At 37.8% G+C, this 20,748-nt stretch overlaps 1 protein-coding gene across 1 annotated transcript; it reads right to left on the bottom strand.

Moving 5' to 3' along the window:
• Positions 1-344: 344 nt before the first annotated feature.
• Positions 345-19,835, bottom strand: LOC117563087 (the record flags this gene model as incomplete). Its single annotated transcript, XM_034241250.1, has 18 exons — positions 19,632-19,835; positions 19,315-19,449; positions 18,127-18,174; positions 16,600-16,882; positions 16,315-16,478; positions 8,660-8,716; positions 8,301-8,345; positions 8,062-8,202; positions 7,372-7,410; positions 7,008-7,088; positions 6,126-6,285; positions 5,084-5,246; positions 4,658-4,792; positions 4,466-4,576; positions 4,349-4,385; positions 3,474-3,574; positions 2,801-2,922; positions 345-613 (listed from the first exon to the last, which is right to left on the bottom strand). Coding segments are annotated over exons 1-18 (2,146 nt in total), but the record flags the coding sequence as incomplete, so codon positions are not given.
• Between the last annotated feature and the right edge of the window lie 913 nt (positions 19,836-20,748).

The raw sequence follows: 20,748 nt of genomic DNA on the forward strand, positions 1-20,748 counted from the left end.
AGACAAGCACAGCTCAAAGTATATTTGTGTAGGGAGGCTGTGGCTCAGTGGTTAGTGTGCTGAACTTGGAATCAGGGGGTAGCAAGTTCGAGTCCCAGGGACATGTCGTTGTGTCCCTGGGCAAGACACTTCACCCCAAATTGCTCCTGTGGGGATTGCCCACAGTACAGAATGTATGTAAGTCGCTTTGGATAAAAGCGTCTAACAAGTAACATGTAATGTAAATAGAGCCTATGTTGAATATTGCCTTTTCACACGAGATATTGTGAATGGGAGAAATAGAGTGATTTATTGTCACATATTATGGTGTATTTTCAGGTTAAACAGTAAGATGTTGAACTCACCCCAGCTGATGATGGAGACCTTGAGTATGTAGTGAGGGATTACAACCTTGCCTCCGACGTGCAGCTGCAGGCAGAGGTGGAACGCCTGCACAGCAAACCAAGTGAACGTGGCCAACATGGAGTAGTGCATGGCAGCCGCCATGATCTTACATCCCAGCGCGTTCCCCCCTTTGGCCACAAAGTTGTTGATGAGGAACGACAAATTCAGCAGGTACAAGGCTACAATCAGGTAGATGAGAATCCTTGTGGATATGCTGGCATTGGTCCTCCTGTAAAGGGTGACAAGCATATATATTTTTGCTTTTTATGATGTGTTTTTTTTAACAAAGAATTAGGAAATAAGTGTCAGAAACTAAACATTTACCGGTAATGTTATGACCTGGCTCAGAAGGCCACAACAAAGAGGAGACACACCATATCAACAGTTAGAAAAAGCTGTTTATTAAAGCAAGTGATTCAAATTAGCCAAATTAATCAAGTGCAAAACAAGTAAAGCATGAGGTGTGAACGTCAGTGGTATCAGTAATGTAACTGCAGGGTGAGGATTGCATGAACATGTATGTGTGAGGGTGTTGAAGTGCACAAAGTAAAACAACTGAAATAACTAATAACATACTCATCCGAACCGGGTGCCTATATCAGAAAGCAGAGAGGAGCAGAGAGGCTTTAAATAGCTGCAGGGCACCAGACCCAGGTGCCCTGAGTTACTGCAATCAATGCAGCTGGATCGAGCTGGATGCAGCACAGCCACACCCTCTCCAGATGACCCCACAGGGGCATCACACAGCTTCAACTAGCTTTGATTATCATTTCCTCAGTTTATACTATTGTAAAGTGCTTTGGTTTTCGGACTACTCTCTGCTCCATAGCTTCTCTTGATAACTGGACTCAAACTTCCACTGTACATTTTACATTTATGTTCAATTTAATATTGATAACTTTTTGATGCTATTTTATTTTTATTTCAGAAATATGTTGGACTGTTTATTTCTAGTGTCTTAATTTCTCTTATGTACATTGCCCTGTTGCTGCTGCAATCGCAAAAGATTTGTTATAGAGTATTCCCGCTCTTGAGAGTAAGCTTATCTATAGATAAGAGAAGAGGCGCGAGAGTAGATACGAGCAGAGAGAGAGAGAATAGAGAGGAGATAGAAGAGAGCGATAGGAGAGAGCGATGCAGAAGAGAGATTAGAGAGAGTAGAGAGAGAGAGAGAGCGAGAGACGTACGAGCGAGAGAAGATGAGCAGCGAAGAGAGGAGATGCAGAGGAGATTGCAGAGAGAGAGAGAGCAGATGAGAGGATGAGAGAGAGAGCGGACAGTAGAGAGAGAGAGAGAGAGAGAGAGAGCGAGAGGAGTAGGAGAGAGAGAAGGAGAGCAGAGGAGAGAGAGAGACTCTCTCTATTCTCTCTCTCTCTCTCTCTCCTCTCTCTCTCTCTCTCTCTCTCTCTCTCTCTCTTCTCTCTCTCTCTCTCCTCTCTCTCTCTCTCTCACTCTCACTCTCACTCTCACTCTCACTCTCACTCTCTTTCTCTCTCGCACCCCACTGCATTTCATAAATAAATATTGGACTTCCTAAGCCACTACTTTTCTCTGATGGCTGTAATTACTACAAATCTAGATTTTGCTGAGTTTGGGTAACTGTGACGGCATCTCTTAATTATTTAAAACATGTTCAAACACCCCCCCCCCTCAAAAAAATGTATTAATTAAAAAAACAACTGATTAATCCGTAATGAAAATAATCATCATACATTTATTATAACAGGATTCAAACGCGTCTTAAAACACAGATCATAGTAATTATATAATTGTATCTACACCCTTTTTGCCCTCACATACCCATATTATTTTTATTTTCATACGCATTCATTGGAAAGACATCCCAGATGAATGAAGCCACAGTCTCAACAGTCTCATTTCCCTACAGCGAATGTGTTCTCTAGTGTTTCCTGTTCTGGAGAGCAGACACATTTACATTATTTTACAGGACATTAACCGCAGAGATCAAGGACAACAACCAGAGAGGTTTTTCTGTTTTGTTTACTTGGTGATGGTGTTTTACATTGTTGCACTCCTAGCAATAGAAAATAACAAATGAAGACGGCACAAATGTGTAACTTGGTTGTAACTGTCGATTGATTTCTATCTCTTTTTTTCTACTAATTGGGATTGAAAACGAGATTTTGTCAATCTCAGTATGAATGCTTAAAGAAATTTGAAAACTTGCATACAAATAACCTGAATACTCATATCTCCACATATTAAGAGGGTTTTCATTCTGCAGCCTAAAAAAGGCACACATGGTGGTACTCTTGGACTAAGTACATTATTTTTATAATGCAAGACTCCTTTTAGTCAAACATTACTCAAAGAATAAATGATTGAGTAATTTTACTATGGAATACTATACATACGCATGCAGGCTAAAGATGAGATTTATGAGATGTATAATTACCTCAGAAGAGAGTGCATGAAGAGGACTATGGAGAGGAAGAACAAGGAAAAGCCACAGCCGACCTGGGTGATCATGGTGAGGTTCTTCAGGTCAGAACTAGATATGGTCACATTAGGAGGAGCCTGCAAAAAGAGCAAAAATTAAACTTTCCTCACAGGGATTGGCATTTGTAGTCAGAATGGTGTATTATTATTATTATTATTATTATTAAAGAGCTGTGAAATGTAGGTTCATATTTGTATTGTGTGCCTCCAGTCTACTGTGACATGTCTCCATGCTTTAATGTTCAAAAAGCTCTTTATTTTTCCTCTGATTGGTTAGCTGGCCAGCTCTGTTGTGATTGGTCAACCACTTAGAGATGTCCCGCCCCTTAGCCTGTCACTTACAATGTGTTGGAGCGCTTTCCAATAGAAGCACGAGTGTTACATAGTGATGTCACTATGTTACAGAAGGAAACAAAGAAACTTTTGGATTTCAGCCTTTGCAGACCTTTTACATAAACCTACATAACACAGGAAAGAAAAAAACAAATAAGCATAATAGGGAATCTTTAAAGGAAAACAAAGGCGTGAATACAGAGTGCAGTTTAGACCATCAGAGGAATGTCCAAATATGTTTGGTCCACAAGGAAGATCAAGATCAGTATGGTATGAAAATATAATCAAAGACCTACCAACAAAATAGCAAAAAATGTCAAATGCGAACACTGGCACGTGATGTTGTTCCCCTTTTGTATTGTCTCACACCCGTAATCGGTCCAGTTTGGTCGGCTTCCTTAAAGACAGAAACACACGAGTAAACAGTGAAGAGGTGAAGCTGCTTAAACATTAAACCCAGACGTGATGTGAAGTGTCTTTATTCTTTTATGTGTGTCAGACAAAGAATAAAAAAGATTGTTTCGTGTATTGTTTACAGAATAATGTGTTTACCTTGCTGACTGTTAAGGTTATAGTTATTTTCCACAGCCCTCATGGGACTAGTTATAGTAGATAAGAGAGATTTGACTAATACAATTAGCATTATTGTGTTCCAGTGTAGCAGTAGGCCATGGCCGTATGACTCTGAAACTGGAGCAGCCAATTTGAATTGAGCCATCATTATTTGTATAATTTACATGTGATTTTCCTGCTGTGACATGTGAGAATGTCTTATGAAATAAAGTCCTTTTACATAGACAACCATTTTATTTTGTGATATTTGATGTTCTATCTGCTCTTCAATTATGGGGCAAAGCAGCGGTTACTATCTGCAGCTTTGAACCAACGAAATTACACAACATTTCCACTAGGAGAAATGGGCTGTTTTTGCATCGTTTTTTAACTTGCAGCGCCATTGTCGCACGTTTGCACCTGTCGGCCACCATATTAAAGCTATTATTACAATACAAAAATAATACTTGAGCCAACTTATTACAGAGAAACATCAAACTGCACGGATCACATTTGGTTAAAGGTAAAGGGTAGCGTGCACCATCACTCACAGGTTTTATATTGCATTTATTTCAAGCAATATCTCATATAAACTTGCAGATAAGTAAAAGGACAATACCTTCACCATTCCAAGATTGACAAGAGGGATATCCTTCCTGTAAGAAAAACACCAGGACTAAATGGATGGTTGACAAACTCAAGTATATCTTCAAAGAGGCACTTTTTTTTTACTCACGTAGGTAATGTCTCGAAAATGAATGGACATTTTGTCTGTGAGATTGGAGATGTTGGTTCCCATTTCAACTGCCAGGACTTCATTGCCTAAAACGGTGCTGTTCAGCTCATCCTGAAATAAAAAATAAAGCAACATGATCAAATGTGTCGGGTGCATTTAGTGTATCATTGAAAATCAGATATTGGTACTTTCCGAAGCCAGATTGTTGAATCGGAAAAGAGCGACAAATGGAACTGTTTTGTTCAAACTCGCAGTCTTTTCAAACGCTTCCTTGGACACTGACACACTTCTGGAAAATTTGCCGAGAACATCCCTGCTTTCTACTATCTGCAGGGAAGAACAGAACAATTGTGTTGAGTCCTGGATCCAATTATAATGCATGGAATTAGTATTTAGGTAACAAGTATGTTGGATTGGATTTGATCCTTCTACTTCACTCTTGGAAAGGAAACCAGTAAGAGATAAGGTTTATCAAAAACTAAAATGAGAAAACTTAATAAACTAAACGACTTAATTCACCACTCTCAATTAAGCAGGAACATGGCCTACATTCTTTCTGAAGTTCGTAAGGAGTAGAAACTGTAACACATGCAGGTAAAATAAAAGTGGTGCACCCACATTCATGCTTTCATTTGGGGAATTATAAGCGAAGCTGATTTCTTCGATGTCCTCGGGATCCGGTTTCTTCACTAAGACTCCCGAAATTCCTTCTGCCACAGACACCGCAGCAGAATTCCCTTCGAAGGAGGTGATGAAGTTGGCCATGTTGTTCATGATTTCACTGTTGTCAGATGGAAGAAAATCAAATGTATTTAGAATATAGAGTTTCACACGCATTTATAAAAGTCAATACCTGGATATACACATTGTTATTTTTGACATAACCCTTGCATAACGGCATAACCTTTGACAATAAAAACCAAGATGTGTGACCACATGGCCATATCAGCATAACATTATCTATTATATCAATCAAAAGCTCTGACTTCAACAATGTAGTTTTTACTCTTTTCTACCTGTTGAGCCATGTTCTCATGTTTGACCTATTGGGCATTGCTGCTGTGATATGGAGCACTGCAGTGTTTGAATAAATGCATTTAAAAATGATTGTCATTATTATTATTGAAAAACTGTAAAAAAAACAATCCCTAGTATATATTATAGGGTAAATCATTTGTATTTCATGAGGGTTTTTTCAAACTTACTGGCATTAAAAGTGTAAATGTTCTCACAATCAGTGAATATTTGTTATTTGTCTCAACACTGATGTTGGTTAAGATATTTTACTCAGTGTTTATGACAATATTTTTGACATATTACTGTCCTGGGAGTACCTTGTATGGTTAATTCGTACACAAACAGAAATGTAGGCTTGCTGTTTTTAAAAGGAATACCGCGTTGCAATTATTTCTGGAAGCTGTGACTTCCCGGAGTTTTGACAGCAGTTACAAAGTTACAGTTTTTGCATTTCTATTTGTGTACAAACAAACCAGATGTTAATGAGTTAGCGTTAGATGTGCTGCAAGGCACATTATGATCTCTGGAAACTTTACAGTAGTGTTGTTTTCTTTTTATTTCACTATCATATAGAAAGCAAGCAAAATAAAAAGCATGTTTCCATCAAACAATTCCTTTAACGATTGAATGCAGCGTGTCTTACACAGCTTGGGCAGCACCGACTTTTTCTCCGTCTTCAATTACTTTTGACGTTTTATTCCATTTAAGATTTTTCTCAGGCTTTTTCTCTGGATTATCACATTTGAAGCAGTTTTCGATTGGATTTGTGAGGTTGATGATGTACTTGTCATTGATATTTGGATCTGAAAGGAAAGGAGTTTCATTTCAAGCATCTGAGTCAAAGATACTGCAGCGGGTACCAGTTTGTGCCACTTTAAGCCAGTTATAACAGCATGATGATCATAATACTGGGCAAAACAGACAGAAATCAGAGGAGACATTACCCATTCATACATTATATCATACTTTTGCCAGTGGTGTAAGTACATTTAATCAAGTATGTTACTTAAGTATAATTTCAAAATAGTAGTACTTTACTTGAGTATTTCCAATTTGTGCTAACTCTGTACTTCTACCCCACTACAATTCAGAGGTACATCGTGTACTTTTACTCCACTACATTTATTTAATATATTTAGTTACTTTGCAGAATTGGATTAATGATCTGAAATATAATCAGCTCTTAAATCAGACTTTAGTTCCACCTGGAGTAAATTCACAAGCTACCCTGCCGTATAGAAAGTCCTTAAAACTAGCTGCACCTTTACCAGCTTTGAGAACACTTTAATGATCAATCATTATAATCAAAACATGATATATATATTATTTGAAAATGGGCCAATCTGTATACTTTAACCATATTTTGATGCTAATACTTTTGTACTTTTACTTGAGTAACATTTGCAATGCCAGACTTTTACTTCTAACAGAGTATTACTACACTGTGGTATTTCTACTTTTACTAAAGTACAATATATGAGTACTTCTACCACCTCTGTTCTTTGCTTATCTGAAGGGAACTTACCAATTTGTCTGCAGACTTCTTCATTATATCTTGTTTTTTTACACATTTTCTTTGTCTCGAAACATCTAACCTGGCAAGGTCCTATTAAGGAAAACAGTGAAGAAGAAAAAGGCACAAAATGATAGAAGCACATCACTTTAGAAAGTACGTAGAAATGTGAAATTATTTGACCATGTCTGTAAAAGTAACTTGAAGTTATCAAATCACTACCTGGTTCTACGTGGGATGGTAAAGAAATGGACTTTGATTAAAAGTGACGTTATTTATCATTCCAATGTTTACGTTAAGTGTGAGTACATGTTTATAAATTCTATTTTCACTATATCAGATTTCCAGATTAAACTGTGAAAATGAATTATTTTACCTTCGCCAGTGTAACTGTAGGTGCAATTTAGATTTGAATCTGTGAGAAAATGAACAGTAACACATTACATTTGCATATTCTTTAAGTGTAGCATTAGGTTTATAAAGGCCACACACACACACACACACACACACACACACACACACACACACACACACACACACACACACACACACACACACACACACACACACACACACACACACACACACACACACACACACACACACACACACACACACACACACACACACACACACACACACACACACACACACACACACACACACACACACACACACACACACACAAACCCACACCATATTTATATCACTTCAGGGGACGTTACATTGACGTACATGCATTTCCTGGAGACTTATCCTAACCATAACCAACACATGCCTAACCCGAACCCTTATTTATGTATCTTTTTATTTTATTATTTTACTTGTTTATTCAGCATGAATTTGTTTTGTTGTGTGCATTTTTTACAAAACACGTTTTTACCTTAAACACTGCTCTATTAATTGTATTGTTTATCTGCATGCTTTTTCAAGATATGTCCCCATAAGGGAGATGAGTCCCCACACGAGACTGTGTAAACAGATGTAGGTCCCCACAAGGATAGTAATGCTAGGTCACAAACACACACACACACACACACGCATCAATGTAGTTGTGTAATATCACCTTTCATAGGAGTTAATGTAGTGTTGCACCTTCCTGTCAGGACAAACATATTGAAATTCCTTTTGGCATGCCAATTTGAGATGAGCAGTAGCTGAGAACCATTATGTTGAACTATTTGGAGTAATTTCTCCTCAAAGATTTCTGTTGAATAACAACAGACACACAGTTACATTTTTATTCTATACGAATGTGAACTTGTTTAAAATGCAGTATGTGTGTGACGAGCGGTTTTTACTCACCTGCTTGAGATGTGTTTTCTTGCAGAAATACAATGCAACGGGGATCTGTTGAGAGGTAAAGAAAACAAAATGCAAGGTCAAGTTTATTTATTTATCAGATTTAAACCAATGTTCTATAAAAACATTAACAGAAATAAGACATATAGTACAAAAGCAACACATTTTAAAATGACATGAAATACAAGTAGTAATAATAATAATACTAAACAGACATTTAAGAGCTCAGTAAATAGACACAAAAACAAGATAAAATAGAATCAGATAGGTAATATACATGAATATCACTGCTGTAATATAATAAAAGTCTGAGGAAAACAGAAAAACCTTTAGCTTTGATTTATTTTACAAGTTAGACTTACGTTCCTTGCGGTTATTAGCAGTTATAAGCGTCTCAATCCAATTGATAAACCATTTCCCTGGAGACAGAATTGCAGCTTGGTTATTTCACTCAGTAAATCCACATTTCTCGTACATCTCTTCCATACTTTTTCACAATAATTCATAGCAGTATTCCAAACATTTAATTACTCATAAAGAAAATGTAACTTTTTCAAACGATACAATCTGAATCTCCATGGGCAAAGTATAAAAGATTTTTTTTTAAATAAAAAAAACAAGATAACTTAAAGAAGATTGATGTGTTTTTGTGTTGTTGAACCAATGACATTATCTTATACTTGATTACTTAGAGTAGTTCATGGCCACACAAGTGATCTGACCTTATGATTGAGACTGGTGGCTAATCCCAGCCCAGCAAAATGTACTTAGATAGAGACAGGTCCAGACAACTACATGTGCACTACACAGCTAAATAATGAGTTTGTATTAATTGTCTTTAAAGCATATCTCAGTCAGAAGTAATTACTATCGGTAACACTTTATATTAAGGTACACAAATTAACCATCAACTAGTTGTTAATTAACATGCATATTAGCAGTATATTGGCACTTTATTAGTCATTATCAAACATGTATTAATGCCTTATTCTACATGACGATATTCTACAAGTAATAAGCCATTAGTTGAGAGTTTTCCTCAATAACACTCTAATTAGTGCTTATTTATTGCAAGTAAGGAAGTGGTTGTACATGAGTTTTAGTCTTAATATGCTCTGCTCAATATGGGCCTAATAAGGCAGTAGTACCACAAGAATAGTAATTCTCCCATAATAACACTTAACAAATATGATCTATTTTTATGTAACAAGACATGAAACTATAAGTGTTAATTGTATCTAAATAACTCAAAATTAGGTATTTATATCTAAGAACATGTTCCCTATTTTAAAGTGAAGTCTTGTTCATAACCAATAAGCTAGTTTGACTCGAATTGACCTGAACAGGTTCCCTATTCTAAAGTTGCCTCCTCCCCGTTGAGGGATCACCAGTCACTGGTACTGTTATTTTGGGGGTCGACGTGTTTATGATGCGCCAGCGGATGTCATAAATGTGCGTCTGCTGCTGCTGTGGGGAAACTATGGAAACTACAGTTTTCTATACAGCGGACTACTACATGGATGTATAATAAGAACGACGGACCAGGGGCGGATCTAGAAAAATATTCATGGGGTGGCAAGAGGGTGGAAGGAGATTTTAAGGGGGGCATCCCCTGGCAGAAGTATATGCTGATTTAATCACAGTCATATCAATCAATGTTAACTTGGAAAGCCACAATATTGATATTTTAACTCAATAATATTAGGTGACATTATTGTGGCACAACAGTACATCCTTAAATATAAATATATATAAGGTGGCAGACATAATTTAATTAATTTTAACTGAACAATAACCAGAGGTGTGGACTCGAGTCACATGACTTGGACTCGAGTCAGACTCGAGTCACACATTTTATGACTTGAGACTCGACTTGACAACATCACAAAAGACTTGCGACTCGACTTGGACTTGAACACCAATGACTCGGGACTTGACTTGGACTTGAGCCTTCTGACTTGAGGTGACTTGCTACTTTAATTCAGAGGTCTCCAACACGCCGATCGCGAGCTGCCGCTAGAAGAGCAGACTCCCGTCGGGGAAAGCAGAATCTTCAGCCGCTCCTACTCTTGCTGAGAATCCTTGCAGGCAGGGGCGGGTCTTTATTTAGCTGGGCCACCATGCGGCCAATCATATGCGAGGACACACTAGGATCATACCATTATGTGAAAGAAGGGTGGGGGCACAGCATGTGCAGAGCGACGGGGAGACGGGGAGCCGGATTTAAATGCAAGCGTGTCGGAAAAAGTCAAGAAATGAGCGAACACCGAAAAAAGAAGCAGCATCTGGCTGCTTTTCAATGATATTGGAGAAAGCAAAGCTGAGTGCAGGATTTGTAAAATGAAAATAACCTTCAGAGCAGGGTAAACACTCAGGATTTATTGTCAGAGGTGGGAGAAGTTCAGACAATTAAAAAAAGTTACAATCAGGGTTCCCGCGGGGTCTTAACAAGTCTTAAAAAGTCTTAAATTTGATAATCAGAATTGAAGGCCTTAAAAAGGTCTTAAATATGATTCAGAAGGTCTTAAAAATTATCGGATTTGAAAGGTACTTCTATGTTGCGATAGCGTCTAAATGTGTTTTGGGGGAAATGTCCGGGCTGCAAAGTAACCAGTACGGTAACAGCCTTTCAGTTCCCCCCAACAATTTGTATTGAATTAAATCAACATGGAACCAGTAATCACTAACTTTGTTTCCCCCGGCCCCTTGTTGGAGAACACCCAGCTAGTAACCTAGCAACCAAGCTTCAGCTCATGTAGCCTATCTTCGAATCTACTTACAAATAAATATGGGGAAGTGTAAGTTCAACCGTATTTGGTTGGAAAACATCTAATTTAGTGCTTGGTTGAAACCAGTGGAGGGAACGTGTTTGAAGCCCGCTGCACCTTTTGCAAAATAAATTAGTGTTTGTTTTGCTAATGTAGCGTTAGCTAGTGCAGCAGCAGCTAATGCAGCGTTAGCTAGTGCAGCGTTAGCTAGTGGAGCGTTAGCTAGTGCAGCAGCTAATGCAGCAGCTCCCGCAACAACACCGGGGGACCTCCGGGCGAAGTTTGGGTCTACGTCAACCCTAAAAGCGGAGGTGCTGTAGACGCTAAATACCGTAGCTAAACACCAATCATACAACAGCAACGATTAAATAGTGTAGCCAAGGCAGCAGAGCTCTGAATATAGCTCTTGTCACTCTCTCTCACACTCACACACACACACACACACACACACACACACACACACACACACACACACACACACACACACACACACACACACACACACACACACACACACACACACACACACACACACACACACACACACACACACACACACACACACACACACACACACACACACACACACACACACACACACACACACACACACACACACACACTAGGGCTGCTCGATTATGGCAATAATCAAGATTATGTTGGTCAATAATTAATATCACGATTATTAAATATGATTATTCATTGACTTTGAAAACATCCATTTATTGAACTTTAAAAAACAGATAATAATTTGAACAGTATCTTTTTAACTGTTGATTACCCTGAACTATAATTCAACTGAAAAACCAATACAAAAATTAATTAAATAAATGATACATTACTAACAAATTAATTAGATCAAATATGTTGTAGTGCACTGTCACAACCTAGCAAAGCAAAATAATCGTTTTTTACGATTATGTTGTTTTCGTAATTGTGGCAGGCCAAAATCGTAATTGCGATTAAAATATGATTAATTGCACAGCCCTAACACACACACACACACACTCAAGCACACACAGAAGGACACACATACACACACTTTTTGTCTAACACGCTAACACAGTTCTGTACTGTTACGCTGTTGTGTTCAGTCACTGTTCTTATGTTGAACATGAATACATTTACTTTGTAAGTGATTATGGGACGTATTTCTTCTTTATATACATTTTCCTTCATACTTTATTGCCGTGAAATAGGTCTTAAATTCTATTCAAAGTGGTCTTAAAAAGGTGTTAAAAAGTCTAAAATTTGAGTTGGCGAAACCTGCAGGAACCCTGTACAATAAAAAGTCCTGCATTCAAAATGTTACAAGTAAAAGTACAAAAGTATTAGCATCAAAATATACTTAAAGTATCATCTGCAGAGGGATCTAGATTCAGGTGTTCTTTTCCCCATAGAGACCGCCTCGCTGCACATTATCCCTTGCATAAAGATAGATTGTGGGTCCCTTATAACATGTTGTACACAGTAGAAATAAACATTCTGGTCACCTCAACATCAGGGATCTTATCCATTAAACTCCTTCTGAATCAAACCGTCACGGTAGCCTTACCTTACTGATCCCTCTTAAATTAGAAAAACACACGTTACTTTACCAGCAGAGAGAAAATGGATTATTAAATTATTAATGTGACTAATAAAGAGCAATTTGATTATTAAGTATTATTCTGTTGATCGATGTCATTACATTTGGTGAAAAACACATAATGACTTGTTTATGACTCGTTTTGTCAAAGTTTAGGACTTGACTTGACTTGAACTTGCCCAACCTGACTTGAGACTTGACTTGGACTTGCAAAACAATGACTTGAGACTTGACTCGGACTTGAGCGCAAAGACTTGAGACTTGACTCGGACTTGCAAAACAATGACTTGGTCCCACCTCTGACAATAACTGAATGAGTTTGTTTCACTATTAGACCAGCAGGGGTACCAAAGCTATGCAGACTGCTGCAATAAGTACATTAATTAACTGTCTCATCGATGTGTGTCTGAATTAATATGATAATATTAACAATCATATCATTCTTATCAGCTGTCAATCACTTTTATGATTCACATATTCAGTGTTATTAAACTGTTAATGGAAAAAAAACAAGTTAATGATGAATGTTCCTCAAGATGCTTGCTCACCCTCCTTCAAATTTGAAAGACAAGTAATTACGATCATATATCAAAATTCAAAAGATTTAAAGGAACAGTTCAGCACCCTACAACTTTACTGCAAACAGTTACAACCTTGACTTTACATCAGAAAGAACACACATTAAAGAAGTGACTAACTGCATCAGTTGGGGTTAAAAAACGTGTATTCAGCTAAAACATATACATCGCTGCAGTTATTTTCCAGTGGAAAGTCCTTACCTACTGGCCTATAATCAAAGTGGTTGGGCAGTGTAGTTTTACACACCGTCTTATTTGACTTTGTCAGGACTTAAAACTGTTTTTTGGGGCAGACCCCCACAAAGAAAAAAAAAATATACACAAAAACAAGGTCCTCATCTTAACAGTTTTTTTATGATCATCCGTGAGCAGAGCATTAAGTTGGCATGCCTATAACAGCTGAATGCGGCGATTACCATCTTGTTCAGCAAAACGCCTCACAAACTGATTAAGATCTAAAGCGTTAGTGCGTTTTGATTCAATGCTGAGTACAGCCAAACTTGACAGTCTCTTCTCTGTCATTGTAGACTGCAAATACCTCATTTCTTCCGTCTACTTGGGTCCGAATGCTTCGCGTTTAGCGCCGTCCTGTTAAAATGAAATCGCAGCCAATCATATTTCAAGGCTCGCGCCAGGGCCGGGGGAGGGGTTACAAGGCTTGCGTCTTGTGCTGCATTCACTTGCACTCGGACATTAGACATTTTCTCTCATAAATGTCCGATGAGCCAGAACTTTTCTTTCAAAACAAAGCTGCAGCTGGGGTGGCAAGGCCTATTTTTAGGGTGGCAGTTGCCACAACATGCCACCCCGGTAGATCCGCCCCTGGAGGGGTGCAAGGAATAGTCCAAGTAGTGGGGGAGTTGTATACAATATGTGTAAAACATAAAGATAAAAAGGTTTAAAAAAGTTATTGTTTAATGTTTTAAGGAGGTGACGCTACTCAGCCAATCAAATCGGTGCAGTCAGTGAGTCAGCACGATAGATTCAAACACACACACAGACACAAGACAAGAGGAGAGAAACCATGGATGTATAATAAGAACTGGATACAGCGTGGGAGGCGGGGCCTCATTCATTCCTATGAGAGCTGCTCATTAGCATGATGATAAAATGGCCCAACTTTTGAGAGAGTGAAACGTCACAGATTACCCAGCATGCCTGAGAAGTACCCGTATGTGCACTCATAGAGCATGCGCAACTTTAACCAAAAATGCTCGTTCATATCAAGCACGTCAATTTGCGTACACGTAACAGCACCGTGCGTTCATGACAGCATGGTAATGGTTTGTTGTTATCATGGATTTGATATGAACGAGGCGGCAGTTAGCAGCTAGCGGCTAGCTAGTAATGATGCTAATGTACACATCAATCGTTATGTACTTATATTACGCTGTAACAGGATCTAGTGATATCCAACAGAGCTTCATTTAGCATGAAATTATTATTGCACTACATATATATATATATATATATATATATATATATATATATATATATATATATATTATACAGTGCAATAAGCTTCTTAGTGCAATACGAAGCTACAGGGACGTTAATAATGTCGGTAATATTAACTTTATTTAATACAACATTTACGGTACAAGATTTAATCATACAGCCCATGTAGTATGATAATGAATTACAGCAAACATGTGCAATATATCCATTATTACAGCTCCGTGGGATGGCAGTAAGACGATATGGATCCGTTCTTATTGTGCATCCATGGGTAAAGATAAACGCAACTCACATTGGTTTCTCATACAGCATCTATGTAAACTACGTGTATTCACTGAATTTCACTCTCTTCCTTTAACAGCTCGTTGTAGCTCCAGCCCCACCCTCCCTGTGAGCAGTGTGCTCTGATTGGTCGGGACACGTAACATGAACGTGCCGGGCGGCGCGGTCCCGTGGGTTAGATGCGCGTTCATAATGCAGAGGGAAATAACTCTCAGAATAACGTTATTAGCACATTTTTACAACTTGAGGAACGAATATTTTTAATAAGGGCTATACAAGTGTTCATACTGGGTAGTTTATTTAGTTTAAAACAAATTATCCAACGAGTTACAGACCACTCTTTCCCCATGTAAGTCAATGGGGGAAAGTGTTTCCGGGCCTGGCAACCAAACGGAAGTGTAGTACCGCCGTTTGGCCAGCACGAATATTTTCATCTGAGTCCGGCGCACTTCCTGGGGGCTTGAGAGAAACAGGCGGAGTAATTTCAAATGGCGGAAGGTAGACAGCGAAAACAGAGCATTTATGGCGCGTTTCCACTGCAACGGGGTAGCCCCGTTTAAGCGTCCCTAAGCGTCCTCGCTCAGGCCTCGGGCTGCCTCGCTGGCCGGAACAGGCCGTGGCGCATTTCCATTACAGTTTAGGACCTGGGGTAGCAACGCAGTGTAGGCGGGGCGATCGGCTTTGTTTTTGTTCACATTTCGAGTTGTTCCGTCGAGCTCCCGCTGGATTTGATCATCCCCAATGAGATGTAGGAACGTCGTCACCTCCTCGGTCGACCACGGTGTGCTTTTCTTATTAGACGTAGCCATTTTTGTAGCTCATCCGTTTACAAAATGCTGTTTATAAAAATGCTGCAAGCTTGCTTCTACATATATATGCGACGCTAGGGATGAACTCGCGCGCGATCTTGTGACGATTCTCTCTGACCAATCAGCAGTCGAGAGTGTTGACGTCACTAGTTTCAGCCCTGGCCCTGGTCTGAGGGAACCACGATTTTATGAGGCCGGAAAAAGAGGGAAAAAGTACCCGCTGGCCGGTACTAGGCTATATGGAAACGCCACCAAAAACCGGCCTGGCCGCTTGAGGACGGTTAAGGACGCTTAAACGGGGCTACCCGCTGCAGTGGAAACGCGCCATTAATGACATTTTCTCTTACTGGACCTCTTTGAAATGCAATTGAATACCCCTGCATTATAGCAACAACAAAGATAATAATAATACTAATACTAATAATAATAATAGCAATAATAATTGGGGGGGGGGGGGGCGCGGCTGTTCTTATGTTCTCTGAGGGGAGGCTCACCTTCCCACACTTTGAAAACCCCTTATATAGTACAATTTACCAGTTGGAGCAGTGTTTCCAGAAGGTTGACCAGTGACTTCCACCTCACACAGTGTCAGTTTTTGTTCTTCTCCAGGAATTACAATGTTTACATACTGGCCTTCCATTCCATTGCAAACAAATGTTGTTGAGCTCCCAGCTGCGAGAGATGAGATAACAGCACATCTGGTGAAACAAACAGGAAAATATCAGTAAATTATTTAGATAACCAATTCTATCTTTCTCTATAACTTTCAGGGGAAAGGTAACATTTGTAAATATTGTATAAGGCAGATAGTGCTGTTACCTGTGATTGGCGTTGCCATCGTCATCGAGGGAATTCCCAACGCGGATCTCAGCACCATTGTTACTTATGGGGCGCCAATGTTTTCTGTTGGTGATGGTGACATTGTTGATTTTATATCTCTTTAGGAGGTCAAGTCTCCACCAGGGTTTGATTTGTAGTGATGTGTGTATACAGGATCCTTCTTTCCATCTGCTGGCACGATTTCCATTAATGGCTCTTTCGGGGACACCCTCCCTATCCACGGAGGACTGAGTCACGTTTCCACCTTTAGCAATATTGGTAGCTGAACAAAGTAACAACATGTGTTATGAAACATAGTTTGAGTTAATCACAGAAGTTGTACCTGTATTCATCTGACCAGAGATGAAAATGAACAGGCAGTTGCCATATTTTATTTAACTTTTCGTGTGACTATTTGCTTTCTATTGGATCCTTTATATCAGTCGTTTTCAAAGTGTGAGGCTATGAAGGTAGATATGGTGCAAAATGCGAAAGCGTGTAAAACCTGATGTGAGCACTTGCAGAAAAAAAATCTGAGCTTGTGTGCATACATTTACACTTGTATAAAATATCCACGTATCTGTGAACCAAATTTGAAGTCACAGAAGAAGAAAAAAAAGTTTTGTAGCTTGTAGAAGAAAAATGAACTTAGTGATGAAATGTTCACTTGCAGAAAAATATATTTTTTTAAAATATATTTTCCATTACAACTGCAACTTGGTTATTACAACCTCTCAAATCAGTCATTACAACTTCACGAATCTGCTCTGTGGCAGTATACATCAACGAATCTGCGGCCTTGACTTTTGCTACACTTCGTTCTTGTGATGAATGTGTCGCTAAAGTAATTTTCCCCTGTAGATATGGGGGGGGGGAGGGAAGGGGGTTGGAGCGAAGGGGAGGAGGAGGGGTGCAGGGGCAGATCTAGACAAATATTCATGGGGTGGCACGAGGGTGGCAGATCAGATGTTTGTCTGAATTAATATGATAATATTAACAATCATATAATTCCTATCAGCTGTCAATCACTTTTATGATTCACATATTCAGTGTTATTATTAAATAAATTATATTTTTTAGAGGAGTTAATCATGAATGTTCCTCAAGATGTTTGCTCACCCTCCTTTAAATTTGAAAGACAAGTAATTACGATCATATATCAAAATTCAAAAGATTCAAAGGAACAGTTCAGCACCCCACAACTTTACTGCAAACAGTTACAACCTTGTAATAGATTTTTTTAAAGCAAAACAATAAGATAACTTAAAGAAGATTGATGTGTTTTTCTGTTATTGAACCAATGCAATGTTGTCTTATACATTATTACTTACAGTAGTTCATGGCCACACAAGTGGTCTGACCTTATGATTGAGACTGGTGGCTAATCCCAGCCCAGCAAAATGTACTTAGATAGAGACAGGTCCAGACAACTACATGTGCACTACACAGCGAAATAATGAGTTTAATTGTCTTTAAAGCATATGTCAGTCAGAAGTAATTACTATCATTCCTAATAAATACACTCACCTGGAAGACCTCCCATATCCTGGCTCCTGTTTCCTGTACATTCTTTACCTGTAGGAGATACATTAGTGATTTTAGATTAGATTAGATTCAACTTCATTATCTTTTCACAGAGTTCTATAAATATAGAGTACAGTACGGTAAATAATACGCTGAATATGAACACTAGATATGTAAAAAATGGCAGCGGTGGGAAGTAACTACATTTACCCAAAAACTGTACTTAAGTACAATTTTGAGATACTGGTACTTTACTTGAGTATTTCCATGTTATGTTACTTTGCACTTCTACTCCACTACATTTCAGAGGTAAATGGTGTATTTTCACTCCACTACATTTATTGAATACCTTTAGTTACTTTACAGATTTGGATTAATGATGTGAAATATAATCAAGTATTAAATCAGACTTTAGATCCACCTGGAGTAAATTCACAAGTTACCCTGCAGTATAGAAAGTCATTCAAACTAGCTGCACCTTTACCAGCTTTGATAACACTTTAATGCATCAATAATTATGAAACATATAATATATATTATTCTGAAATGGACTAATCTGCATAATGACTACTTTTACTTTTGGTACTTTGAGTTTATTTTGATGATAATACTTTTCTACTTTTACTTGAGTAACATTTTGATTGCAGGACTTTTACTTGAGTATTTCTACACTCTGGTATTTCTACTTTTACTGAAGTACAAGATCTGAGTACTTCTCACACCTCTGCAAAATAGACAGCAGTAAAAGTATAAATACACAAAAGTATAAAAATATAAATATTTGGTATTGACGAGGGTGGACAACCGCACTTAAAACAATCCAAACTATCCCTAAAAGTGAACACTTTCATAACAGATAGTTTACTCCTAACCTTTTACAGAAGTGTAGATATTCAAAGGCAGCATACATAATGACAAACATTTTTAAATGTATATTAAAACTATAACAAAACAACAAAATACACAATATTTAAGTACATTAAAAATAAACATTACATTATCTTCACTCATCATTGATACTAAAAAATATGCTGCTGTTCCCCATTATTTTACCAGTGTAAAAACATAAATATAGCTTTTAGATGCAAATAAAGCTGTACATGTGCACCCTTTCTTCCAGAATTTATTAGGATGTTTTAACAACCACCAACATCTACTGTTATTAAAATGTTTATTATAGTTTAGACTCACCATTCTTCCAAACGGTTCGTGCATCGGTGAAGAAATTGACGCTGTCTTCAACAACAAAATTATTGCTTTTCTTCTGATTTAAGCATTTTCTAAATGTTTTTAATTCCTTTTTCTGTTGGTTACCGCATTCACTGGCTAAATAAAATCAGATAACAAGTAAAAAATTGCCATATTATTACACAATTCTTTTTTACACATTATAATAATTATAACAGATTGGAGGATTTTGTCTTCTATTTTCATGATTAAATATGTCAAGAGAATATTTCAATGTGATATTTGCTGGATTTTAGTGTTAGGAAATCATGTCAACTTACAAAAAGGATGAATCCACAGCAGGCCCGCAAATAAAACACAAATCTTCCAGCTCATGATCTTTCAATGGCACTAAGTCTCGATCATGGTGCGGGATCCATTCACTGCTGCACAGGACTTATAGCAAGTATTGTTCCAAATTAAAGCACTGCTTCTCCAACAAGACACATCTACTTTAACTCCTACCTCTCTCTGGTTGAGTCAGGTCAAAGCAGCATCATTTACCCAAAGCAACTGAACCGGATGACCACACGAATATGTTGTATGACTGACTTTGCATAGCTACCTGCTGCAGGCACAATCATTTTGTTTTGCAAATTCACAGTACCAAAAAAAAAATTCCTTCGTGCAAAAATAAGCAAAATATCCTGATGTTTCGATAAACATCTAGGCACTATGTAAATTAATTCAAGGAATGAATAGTGGTGTTGATGTACAGTAGCATGTGTGACACACTAGTATCTGCTTTAAAATAAATTAAATATTAAAATACCTTACACAAAAGCATCCGATAGAAAAATATTGTATAACTTTTGTAATGTTTTTTCAAATCAGCTAAATTGTAAATATTCAAGTTATGTGTTTTATTAATTTACTGAGCTTGGAGTGTTAAAATATATCCTGTATATATATAAAGGAAGGACAAGGGTGTATGAAAAGCTGTGGTATCCCTTACTTGCTCAAATGTTAACACCAAGTACATAGCCACGTCAAAATAGTTGGAGCCCTTATACTTATGTTTGTCTTTTTTATCCATTTATGTAATATATTCATTTATATTTTAAATCTGCAAAATAACAAGTATCTAGATATCTTGTATCTATAAATACATTTAGTTGAGTAAAAGGTACCCCATTTGGAAACAAAATGTAGTAGAGTAAAAGTATAAAGTTGCATAATGTGAAGTACAAGTACCTTCATTTTCTACTTATGTGCCGTACTTGAGTAAATGAGTTACGTTACTTTACTACTGCATGTAATACGTTAAGAGGTGGGAGAAGTATTCAGATCTTGTACTTCATTAAAAGTAGAAGTACCGGAGTGTAGTAATACTCTGTTAGAAGTAAAAGTACTGCATTTAAAATGTTACTCAGGTAAAAGTATTAGCATCAAGTAAAA

The sequence above is a fragment of the Gymnodraco acuticeps genome, unplaced genomic scaffold, assembly GCF_902827175.1.
Source record: "Gymnodraco acuticeps unplaced genomic scaffold, fGymAcu1.1, whole genome shotgun sequence".
Lineage (NCBI taxonomy): Eukaryota > Metazoa > Chordata > Actinopteri > Perciformes > Bathydraconidae > Gymnodraco > Gymnodraco acuticeps.